Raw genomic sequence first — 12490 nt, 5'->3', positions numbered from 1 at the left:
TAGAGACAATCATGTATAATGATATTTCCTAATATGTTTAATCAAATAGTCTCGTCACGTCCACTTTGTTAGAGATATGCTTTAGAGACAATCATGTATAATGATATTTCCTAATATGTTTAATCAAATAGTCATTGAACAATACCAATGATGCATGTTCGCAAGTACCAAACTTGTGCGTGAGACCTTACATTGTATGATACGTTCTTAATAGTCTCTAATCGGAAAGACATGTGTGGACTCACATGGAACTAGACCGGCATGCAACACATAGGATGGCTTAGTCTCACTAGTCGTGTAACATTGGATGTTAGCCGACATGTGTGGACTCACGTCAAACTAGACCGGCATGCAACATATAGGATGGCTTAGTCTCACTAGCCAGCTAGCATTGGATGCTAGCCGGATTACGTGGACCTGATAAGATATGGCATATGAGGCCGGACTCACATGGTTGTTAGATCGGACAAACCCAACCATGAGACGCAACGGACTGGTCATCTGTTAATCTCTAGTTCTACATGTTTCGTGTGTCTAGTTCTACATGTTTTCTGTGTCCTAGACCTGAGGTCAGCGCATGGACTCAGCATGGTGACCGACCTGCTTCAGACTGATCAAACGTTGCCTCATAACTGGGTAGTTATAAAAGTCGGGTTCAAGCTTGTCTATTTCCACGCCTTGAGTGACTTATACGTACTAACATTATCGCTCAAATTACAATACATAAATCTAATGCACAAAAATTGCACAACACCAATGTTCCAGCTGTTCTCTGAAATATTATGTTCGAATTGGAGAAGTTATCATTGCAGAAGCTTGTAGTACATGCCTCCTGCATATAACCTGATCAAGGTTCAAACAGGTGGCATATGGAGGCATGTTCTTTTGACAGGACCATACGTTTTTGCATGCCTTCGTTCGGCCTTTAGCAACTTCCGTTGTTACCCTGTGAGACAACACCACCCAGTTGCCCAAATCAAATATTTGAAGCAGACAAAGTCCATGCATAAAAATGAAGGTAGGGTCACTGTTCCAACCAGCCAACGATTATATCAGGTCAATCTTGCTCCACGCCCTTTGACACGGCATTTTCTTCGTCCATCTTGTCCTTGGCCACACTGGCATTTACTTCCACTATGTTGTTCTCAATAGCCACTTCAGCAGTAGTTTCCACCATCTTGTCCTTAGCCTCATCAGCACTTTCTTCCCCCATCTTGTCTTCTATAGTCACATTACCTTCATCCATCTTGTTTACTTCCTGCACCATATCATCTTTTGACTCAACAGTATCTTCCTCCATCTTATCATTGTTCACAGCATCAGTTGCCTCACCATTTTCTTTCTCTGTGCCATCCTTCGCATTATCCAAAACAATATCACCATTGCCAGTTTCAGGAGGGGCTGCATCAGCATTTGCATGGGGTGCATAATATTGCATGGATTGCATCTGTTGCAGAGAAATATGGACGTTGGGATGTCAGTTTTTAAATGTGCCAAATATATGCCGCATAATTAAATTTTACCAAGCAAAGGCTCTACTAGAGAATGTAGTAGTACTAAAGTACCTGGCGAAGATGTTCCAGTCTGAAGTTCACCAAGTGTCCAATATCTTCAACATCAGTAATATAATGAATATTTCCAGCTTCTCCCAAAGGTCGCTCTGTAGACGGAGTGCACTCTTCAAGATTCAAGGCAAGCTTATCGGGCCTTTGGAGTAGAAGCTGGAATGTTGGCTGCAGTTCATAGCATTGTTCAAACAGAGAACGGCGGCAGAACACATACAAACCCAAACGAGCACGGGACATTGCCACAATAAGCCTTCTGACATCACGAAGATGACCCACAAATCGGGTCCGGACAAGAGACAATAAAATAAAATCATTTTGTTGACCCTGGAATTTGTCCACCGTAGTAACCTAAATAATACATATTGAAGTTAAGTTTCAGCACAAAATAGCTGCAAAATGATCAAATATTTGATTGGAAAATTCTGGTTTGTTCTAACTTACCTTGCAAGGTGGCTCAATATTCCATGGCTTGCATCGTCTGCTGATAACATCACGAATAAGAAGCTTCTGACCATTGTAAGTGGTTAATATTGAAATCTTATTGGCAGGGTATCCAATCAGACGCATGTAAATATAGACACTAACAATATACTCAGCCTCCCCTTCATTCTGGTAGAACCAAGGAGAAGGAGCAGACTCGCCTCTGCCACGATAATCAGGAACATCAACCAGCTGATACTCATAAGAGAACCCAGAATTAGCTTTATGGAATATAGCTTCCTCATGTACATAAGGCAGATCTCCCAGTTCTCTGTATCTCCAATTATAAAGCTGAGCAATACTAGGTCTGGCACGACCCTGAGCATTGAGTTCAATATAAGGGACACCAAGGCGAACAAACCTTGTGAAGAGACTCTGGTCCATGTGGCTGTACTTCTGAAAAGCCATGTTCTTCACGACAGGGGGTAACTGATGGTGATCACCAATTAAGATGCAGCGTTTGAGACGAGCATAGCCATCTTCCTGCCGTTGCAGGAGAGTTGGTATAAAAGTCTCTATCTCCAATATCTGTGCACTTTCTTCCATCAGTAAATTGTCATATTTGAAACCCAATTGAAGAAAGTCTCTTCTCTTCAATGCTGCATGAGTACAAGTCATGGCAACAATCTTAGCTTGTTTAGTCATTAGATAATTTGCTCGCTCAGCTGTTGACTTCAGTAACTCAAAAGCCCTGCACTCTTCCAGCTCTTGGAATATCGTAGAAAGATGTTTGAAACATCCTTTGGCTGCATGCATATCTTTCTCAAAGGACTCACCAGTAAACACAGGCTGTGGGGTATCCAAAAAGAACTCAGAAAATGGAAAACGGTCTTTAACAAAAGAGGGATTCTCCTTATTTGGCACACAGGCGGCCAAGAATTGTTCCCAGCGGGCATAAACATGTAATAACCAAAAATATGCAGCATTTTCACATGTGTAGCTCACATCTTCAGGAAGATGAAGGGATCTTGCCAGTTTTGCAACTTCACCAAGCAGCTCTAGTCGCCGAACCAGCATAGCATTTACACGACCTTGACGGCTAAAATCAAGATCAGTTGCCAGTTCTTGCTCACCCTGACCAAGACGAAGAAGGTACCTAGCAGGCACATCCCTCTGAAGAAAGAGTTTACATCAGACAATCAGAGGAAAAATAAACATGCAGCAAAACAAGTACACAGAGCACCCTATATGTTTTGATACGTATATTTGATACATTCATCATCATGAAGTGTAACTCAAACTCCAGCAGTCAGAACACTTGGAATAAGTCAAGAATCAACAGTAGCACAACACTGCATCGACATGAGGCATACATAATCGTTTCATCTAGAAGCCCTCAAGGACCAAGAGATGATATCTGTTCTTCTATTCAAACTCAGTTGATACAACATGTGTTCTATAGCAAGGTACAAAATTAGAATCTTGCACTTCAAAGTGATGGCTACTCAAGTAATTTCCAGTCATACATTGCAGCACCGATAGCTAGTAACTCATCCATATTAAAGAACATCATTTTCAGATTAAACAACCACTGTTTCACACTATCTCTACAAAAGTACAAATATATGACAAGAGTTGAGACAATATTTGGTGCAGTGGCAATACCTGCATTATCTTCTCGAACAAATCATTCAAAGCTTGATTCGAATGGGTTATAATAAGTGTTCTTTGTGAAGGACAGTTATGATATAGAACATTTAATATCTGCACAGCTGTATCTGTTTTTCCCGTTCCAGGAGGACCAACAACCATCGTCAACCCAGGTTGAATACCAGATATTATAGCGCCGACCTACAAATCAAAATTTGAAGTCAAATCAGATATTCATTTATCTTCAAAGCAGCTGTTGGAGTGTCATTGGCTGTGCCGCTTTCTGCAATTCGTAGTTACAAAACCTTATTAATTTAAGTGATTCTTGTCGACGGATCGCTATCCATCAAACCCCTTCCTGAGATATGTTTCACACCCCTCCCCCTCTCCCTCTCCTTCTCCTTCTCCCTCTCTGTTGGAGCTGAATGACTCGCCTTCTCTCTCTCTCTTCTCTCTGTTGTTTCTCACAACATGCACAAGTACACAAGCTGTTTCTGTGGTTTGCTGCCTCACACAGCCAAAGCCATCTCTATTGTTGATGCACTACAAGCTTCATTATTCTACATATAGCATCTTCTTATATAGAGGTGTTAGGTCAGTGCTACCGTAGCAAACCTAGACAGCTCATACCTAACAAGATCTGGAAACTACAGCTATTACAGCTCACCTTATCTAATCTTCCTCAACTACTAAGTCAGACCAAAATATCCTAAAAGGGCTATCCTAACATTCTCTCCCTAATCCTTGTGTATCTACTCTCTCCCCCATAATCTTGTCATATGCACTCGCCAAAATCTTTATGCGGATCGCCTGCAAACTCTTGCCTTGAATGACACCTTGTCATGTTGTACTAAGTGGCACGTACAAAAAATGTTCTCCCCCAGTGACCATATATCTACAATGTTCAATTTGTTTCTACGAGGTGCGTGCATGTGATAAGGGCTAAAGATACTGTATTTCTCACAAGAAATGCTTTTAAGGTATCCTGGTATGTTCTGTTTCAAGGATATGCACCACCGGAAATGATGGTTTAGCTTAAGTATCATCCTATCCTGCAGTATTCAGATAAAAAAGTTTTAGTTGAGGACCTAAAAAGTACCTGAGTGGGTGTAAACCTCACTGAGTTCTGGTTAGGTTTATCTTGAGGATATGGCACTGGGTCAGCAGGAATGTAAGTCTCCACCCTTAGTTTTTCTTTCTGAGACCCTTCATCATCAACCATGTTGTTCTTGCTTGCAGTATCAGAGGCATTTACATTGCCGGGTAGAGCATGACTTATTTCCCTCATTTTCTTGGACAACTTGATCCTAAAGGGAGGGCTTGGATGCATGTTTTCTGTACCATCAGTATTGATGAATGTGACCTTCAAATAATGTTGAGTTAGACCAAATAGATAGAAACGAACATCCACCTCGAGATAACAAGAATTGGATTACAGTAATTACCTGGAAAGCTGGAAAGCTTTGCACAACGTGGCTAGCATCAAGAAAAGTGTCCTTAAAATCTATAGTTTCCAGAAGATCAGGCATATTTATCCACTGTGCGGCAGAAGGATTTCCGTAACCCAAGAATATGTTATGCAACCATTCAGGAACTACACATGTTTCATTCATTAGATCACGTATGGATTCTAGGATAGCTTTGAAATTATTTTCCTTGGGTTTCCTTCTCATTATAATATTAAATGTCCCATAAACATTTTCTGCACCCTTCTCTGCTAACTCAGTAGCATCAATGTGATACTGTGCTGTATCTAAGGCAATTTTAACTGTACGAATCTCACCCTTTGGAGATTTCCACTCATCCCTCTTTACCCTTCCTGTATAGTCATTCATGAGTCCCCCTTCCTCATCACGTATTTCAATCACCTCACAACCACGTACATATTGCAATCCTAACCTTTCAGACACAGTTGATTTTGCAGCCTCCTCAGGGCTAAGAGGTTCAAAAGATGGGCAGATTGACAACAAAAATAACACATCATGCTCTTTCAGAGCATCCCACTCAGATTTTATCTGTGGTCTGTAGCTTGATATGCTAAAAGTAACATCAGCAGTTACAGCAGAAGGCTTAACCTCTCCAATGTTTGGTTGCTTCACTTGTGTGATCCTAAATTCTTTGATTGGAACAGCCATCCTGGACCATCCACGAAAGGAAGTGTCCCCCTCATTGTTGATGTAAGCATGTAGATGAGGAACAGCTTCCTGAATATCTTCGCGAATTTCATATGTTGATTCAAGACGAAAGAGATTAAAATTCCTCAGCAAATAATCATGAAGTGTCAGAAATTGGAGATTGAGTTTTGGGAGGGCAAGACAGCCTTCTCCAGAATAATTGATGCTAGGAACAAGGCTCTCATCCCACATGATCTGTTCATTTGGATAAAGAGGAAGTGCATTAACTGCATCTTTCTGGGATTGACGCTTCTCAAAAAAAGCAACTAGGACCTCGATAAGGAAATCACGCCTTTCAGTCCATGGATCCTTCTCTGAAATTATTTTAAGCTGTTTATAGAAGATATTAGTACATCAAATGACTGTTTTCCAACTTTGTACGCATAACATGTCCAAGTCTAGCACTGATAAGCAATGAGAAATAAAGGAACTACGGAGTGTTTTCTACTTTTTAAAGCTAAATATATGCAAGCATCCACATTTTACTATGTCATTTAGTAGTGCATGCAAACAAGGTAATGGTTGCTGCCATGACGATGACTTCTCTGATCTACGTGTTATTTACATTACGTTTACTTGACTGCAGTTGCCATTTAATCTGTAACGAATGATGAGGAACATGTATAAAGATGTTTTGTCCTTTTATCCGAGCAGTGGTCTTGTAGGTATGCATGCATTCCATCAGAACTTTCGCGTTAACACTGAACAGCACAACCCAAAAAATAGACCTTCAGTGACAAATAGCAAAAGAGGAAATATATCCAGCTTAAAACCATCTACAGTGCAAGGTGCTTGGAGAGGTGCTTACAAAAATAGACCGGTTTTTGTTTAAGCACCGGTGCTTATTTGTAGAGGGCAGATGCTTAATTAGGCACCTCAGCTATAGAAATAAGCACTGGTGCTTAAGAAAAAAAAACAGTCTATTTTATTAAGCACCTTGCATTGTATTCCCTCCGTCCCATAATATAAGAGCATTTTTGACACTACACTAGCGTCAAAAACGCTCTTATATTATGGGACGGAGGGAGTACATGGTAATGTATTTGAAGGGAATAATACCCAGATAATATTTACAACTAACAGTCACAATCTGGTGGTTATTTTTAAAGAAACAAGAAGCACAGAGAAATGAAATGAACATATAAATTGCTCACCTTATTGCAAACCAGATCTTGCAGTTCCATATCTGACAAGACAAGCAGCTTCTTTGTTAAATCAGCACGCTTATGGATTGAACCAATATTACACAAGGCAAGGTCTCGCAACTGCATCAATTGACAAATGAAGAGAAATTATACTATTTGCCTTCAGTAATAACTAGTACCCACCGGCCACCCCTACCCAAAATGTAGTCTTATGTTTGTCATAAGTGAAAACTTTTTATTTGTATTAGAACTAATCTTGTCATATACCAAAGAAATGCATGCATGAGAAGGAAAAAGTCAAATTGAGTTGGATGTTGAGGGACATCATGAAACCTTAGCCAAGAAGAATATGATGTCATGGCATATGTCATCACTCAATAGTTATCCCTAACTATATATGAGTTGTCATCTACTTGGGTACGAGTTGTGCAATAGGTGAACTAGATATGAGCTGTACCACTGTAGCAATGTTGGTTGCTGTAGCAGGTCGGTCGCTGTAACCCTGTCCCTACAGCCTCTACAGAATGAGAGTCCTGGGTGAGAGCTAGTAGCAGTTGAGATATCTAATAAAGCTTCCCACTAGTAGTAGCTCTTTGTGTGTGTGTGTGAAGCACATCTCTTTAGAGAGTCCTGGGTGAGAGCTAGAGAAAAGCTAGTGATTCTAACAATTGGTATCGTAGCTAGAGCTAGCAGTTCTAATATGTTGGACCAAGTGTGTAGAAAAAAAAAATCAGCATCTATAATACCAAACCAATACTAATAGATACATCCTGAAATATATTCTCAGTGTATTTATTTGGTATTATAGATATCAATATTTATTTCTACAAACTCGGTCAGACTTTAAAAAGTTTGACTTAGGACACAACAAATAAGTCTTGCATTTTGGATGGAGGGAGTATTATCAAGGAAATCAGTGTAAAGAATTTGTAACAGCATAAATAATAAGGCAGACACCTTAGGCACTTGTTTGAATGCTAGCAGCTGAAAAGCTTGGAAACGAGAATAGTGAGCCTGCAAGACATCATCATCACTAAGCTGTGTCCCAGAATGATCATTAATCTCAAAGCCTTCGTAGAACTGAAGTAAGTCCACCAATTGTGCAAAAAGACGCCCCTTTTCATGAGCATAAAGCATGCTTAAGTGGCACTTGGCAACAACAGCAACATCAGCGATAAGCGGCCTTAGAAATCTGCATATTAAACAACATTAATGGAGAACATATATACATAATTACAATACTACATACAGAATACATTATACATGGAAAAATAAAATTTGGCTAACACTGTCAGTTGCCAGCAAGGTTTAACAGAACCAAGATGTTTCACTTTATGAATGCAGTTAGATGTTGCTAGATAAAGAAAGGAAGTACCTTCACAAGAATGTAAAAGAAATACAAATGAGAACATGTTTATGTCATGTGCATGGTTAAAAAAGGGTGCAACGACCAAGGGGCCACCTGCCCTTGCTTGGCAGGACTTGGAGCTCTTCCCCCATGCCACGCCTCAAGGCTCCAAGGCATGGATTAGAGAAGAGAGAGAACTTCTAACTATTATTTCCTTGTCCAGATGCACATGCATGAATCTCCCAATTAAGAGACTTAGGCATTGTACAGAATATGTTTTATATAAACCAGGAAAACGGTTCAACAGAATAAAATCTTGTTTGCCTATGATCACTAATCCACGTATATAGGAAACTTGGTTCTCCAAAACCCTGGATTTCAGGTTTGTGGGAAATCGAATATTATCCATTTTTCCAAAATCGTGATCGCTATATACATGATCGTAACTGCTTCCCCCTCCGACTGCTCGTTTCCCAACAGCTTCGTGGCGCCAGTTTTGCGTTCTTTGCCGCTCACCTCCAGCCTCGACATGGCCGCCGTCAGGGTGGCCGGCATCAAGCACTCCCTTGAGATCTGCGCTTCCAGGTACGGATGCGCCTGGACGGCCAGCGTCGAGGGGCGGCGGACCTGCGAATGAGCTCGACCCGAGCAGAACCTATGTGGTGCCGAGAGGGATGCTCTGGACGTCCGGCATCAAGGGACGGCGGACCTGCAGGATGAACTCGAGGAGCAGTTCTACCCGCGCAGATCCTATGCGGGGCCGACAAGGGATGCTCCTGGACAGCCAGCGTCAAGGGGCGGTGGACCTGCGGGATGGACTCGAGGAGCAGGCGAGCAGCTCCCCAAGCAGAGCCTATGCGGGCCGACGAGGGACGCTCCTGTACGGCAAGCGCCGAGGGGCGGCAGACTGCGGGATGAACGCGAGCAGCAGCTCTCCTTGTGCAGAGCCTATGGGCGACCAGGGAAGCCTCTGCGCGCGAACTCGTCGAGGCTGACCCATCCGGAGGAGTGCACCGGCATCGCAAAGAAAGGGGAGGAGTGCACCGGCGTCTACAGGCTGAGAACAAACTACAGAAGAAGAATCGCAAGTGGAGCTTGCGAAGCCATCAGCAATGGCCAAAATTGGGGTTAGTACTCCCTCCGGTCCTTTTTACTCCGCGTATTAGATTTGTGTCAAGTCAAACTTTGTAAACTTTGACCAAATTTATATTAAAAAATATCGACATCTGCAATACCAAATATATATACTATGAAACTACACTTCATAATGAATCTAACAATATTGATTTGGCATTGTGAATGTTGATACTTTTTTATACAAGTTCGGTCAAAATAGAGATACTTTGACTTCGGACAAAACTTATATGAGACTAAAAAGGACCGGAGGGGGTAAGAGAGAGAAGGTCACAGAAGGAAGCTAATTGTTATCTATCCAAACAAGGAAATATACAAGCCAGTTTTACCCTTTTCCAAACCCAAACATGTTATTGTGTAAATCGGTAATCCAGAAATCAATTAGTAAAACTGATTTTGCTAAAACCCTGCTACAAACTCGTTTTCCATATCCCGCCTGCTATCCAAACAACCACTTACCAAACAATCTTGGCAAACCAAGAAAAGCACCTCTTAGTGAGATCTAATCAAATAAGTAATGCAATTGTATCTCGAGTATGAAACCAAAAGGTGACAGTTAAATCTTATCTAATCAAAACAGCTGAACTGTACTGTAGTCTATAACAGTTTCATGGATATGAAAAGAGCAAGCACAACTAGCAAATCACAAAAATGATCTCTAGTTGTCACAATACATGGACAAAGAACAACAGGAAGATTAACACCATAGACAACAGTAAAATATCTGGAGTTACAAATGCTCGTGGTGGAAAGAATCATAACAACTTATGTGTATGACTTTATTTCATATGCAAGGGGGCTTTGAAATCTGTATTGTCAAAGGAGAGAGACAGTTATTCTGAAATAAATTGCACCTGAGTCTAACTCAAATGGGACACCGTTTAAATTTAGTAACTTGAGAGATGAAACTCCCTAGGCCTCTAACACATACTCCCTCCGTTCGGAATTACTTGTCCAAAAAATGAATGTATCTAGATGTATTTTAGTTGTAGATACATCCATTTTTATTCATTTTTGTGACAAGTAATGCCGAACGGAGGGAGTAGATTGCACCTTAGTCCTTAACATAGATGCTATGTTTCATAAGGACCTGCAAGTCTGACCTGAATCAATCAGACCAAGTGAAGAAGGATGTTGAGTTCCCAGGTTCTTTGATTTAAGTGGAACACACTTGAAATGTTGAATAACCTAGAGTGCAATTTGCTCGCATATACTAGTCAAAGATGCAGCTTGATGCTACCAGTGACAAAAGTGTACGCATACTACCTTCTCGTAGGAAGCTGGCTCAACATATCAATCAGAAATTCCATGAATCTTTCACAATACAAGACACTAGAATCATCAACCTGCCCACTAAGTGATTCATTAAAGACAGATTCTTCTCCACCATCTTGACTAGATAATATGACCTTTGAATCAAGAACCTACAGAAGTTTCATGGTGAGGGTTAAGCACAATCCATATGTAGAAACACTATTAAATTGGAACAATTTTCAAGGTGTACCTCCAGGAATTCTTCCATTAGGTTCCTAAGGAATTTATTCTCAAGCATTTCTGAAGAATTACCAGTTTTCCCAGCCTTTTTTCCTTCCTTTGCTTCTTTTCTTTTAATTTTTGTCCACTTCTTAATCAATTCAGGATTAAGGCAAAGCTCCATCTGTAGATGTTTGAAACAATAAGGAACTATGAGAAGCACAAACAAGCTAGTCTGAGGGGAGAAAAACTTTGAATTACCTGAAGTCGTCCAAAAGAAAGAGTATGCCACAACTTTAAGCTTACCACCTGGAGTATAGTTTCCCGGACAATTTCATCCTCCAAACTCTGCAGTAAAGCATGAGTTAAGGGGGCATGGAGAGCATGCGCAAATTAAACAACAGTACATAAATGAGCAGCCTCCACACAGCCAACTTCGAAGTCATTAGAGCAGGGATTCATAACCTTAAACAACCAGTGCATATATAACAATTTGATAGAAAGTTGTGAGGAAATACATGTCAAACAACATAGCAACCCACATTATGGTATTTGAAAGATAATGCTAATTTCCCTTCATTTTCGTAGAGGCATCTACATGTGAGCGTGTAGTAAATACCTGAAATGCGTTTATCATAAACAAGAGGTAGTTTGTCTTCTCTGCCATACTAACATCCCTGTCCTGCAGACAACATAAGGACAAGACAAAATTCAGCAAAAATGTGGGAAGATATCCATTTGTTCATTTGAAAAAACATAAACATAAGATTCAGCATGGAACTGAATAGGCAATAAAACTGTTTGCCTCACAGTAAGCAGAAGTATGGAAAAAAGTAAGTAAACGGATACAGAGATCAATCAACGCATGGTTTACATTGAATCTACAAAAAATCAACACCAAGCATCAGGAAAAACTTCAGTCCACAATTAACAGGTGCTCAGGGGACAAACACATCATTCCATACTACTAACTTCTCATGTTTTGTCAGGATATTCCACATTCCCAAGAACACTGAGAAAATACATTCTGGCCAGTGACTACTCAGTAAATCTCATAAATCAAACACAATTCTGGTAGTTGCAGCACACAAAATGCAAGTTTGGTCCCACTGAGCCTATGACTACCTCTACTGGTTGCTACCAACCACTAAGCTCGTCCTAACAAAATCTCGCCCAGAGCAATCTGCTGAACATAGACCAAAACCGCCTTTGTTGAAAAAGTTCCACCAAAAACTACTGAAAGTAGAGACACAAAGAGAAACCAAATTTCATTGTTTTGCTAATTATGCTTCTCCAGCCTACAGAGGCTCTGTTTTACTAGAAATACATTCATAGGCAAAGCATAGTGAGCAAATGGACAAGTGTATCAAAAAAATTGAGTGGCAAGTGCATCAAATTGAACACGCCTCTTCCTTCAGCTTGAGAACGCGCCATAGGAAGCCTTTGAACGCGTCCTTCCGGGCATGGAAGGATGTCCATACCGCCACATTCTCTCGAAACTGCACACAAAATCCAAACCATGTCAGACCCTACAAATAGCAGAGAAATAAGCTACCATTGATTGGTAAATTCGAGTGT

General features: G+C 40.7%; 1 protein-coding gene across 1 annotated transcript in view; it reads right to left on the bottom strand.

Moving 5' to 3' along the window:
* Positions 1–611: 611 nt before the first annotated feature.
* The window catches only part of LOC119285809 (RNA helicase aquarius-like), a 12544-nt gene continuing 665 nt past the window's right edge, over positions 612–12490 (bottom strand). Inside the window, exons 2-14 of the mRNA XM_037565140.1 lie at positions 12319–12416; positions 11532–11594; positions 11174–11260; positions 10944–11096; positions 10706–10863; positions 7915–8149; positions 6967–7077; positions 5084–6142; positions 4738–5001; positions 3654–3839; positions 2010–3161; positions 1566–1916; positions 612–1447 (exon numbers count right to left, since the gene is read on the bottom strand). Coding sequence (XP_037421037.1) covers positions 1058–1447; positions 1566–1916; positions 2010–3161; positions 3654–3839; positions 4738–5001; positions 5084–6142; positions 6967–7077; positions 7915–8149; positions 10706–10863; positions 10944–11096; positions 11174–11260; positions 11532–11594; positions 12319–12416 — 4307 coding nt within the window. The 3' untranslated portion in view covers positions 612–1057. The remainder of the gene's footprint in view (positions 1448–1565; positions 1917–2009; positions 3162–3653; positions 3840–4737; positions 5002–5083; positions 6143–6966; positions 7078–7914; positions 8150–10705; positions 10864–10943; positions 11097–11173; positions 11261–11531; positions 11595–12318; positions 12417–12490) is intronic.

The sequence above is a fragment of the Triticum dicoccoides genome, chromosome 4A (assembly GCF_002162155.2).
Source record: "Triticum dicoccoides isolate Atlit2015 ecotype Zavitan chromosome 4A, WEW_v2.0, whole genome shotgun sequence".
NCBI lineage: Eukaryota > Viridiplantae > Streptophyta > Magnoliopsida > Poales > Poaceae > Triticum > Triticum dicoccoides.
Note: the sequence above shows the minus strand (reverse complement) of the source record. Positions and strands in the feature narration are given on the sequence as shown.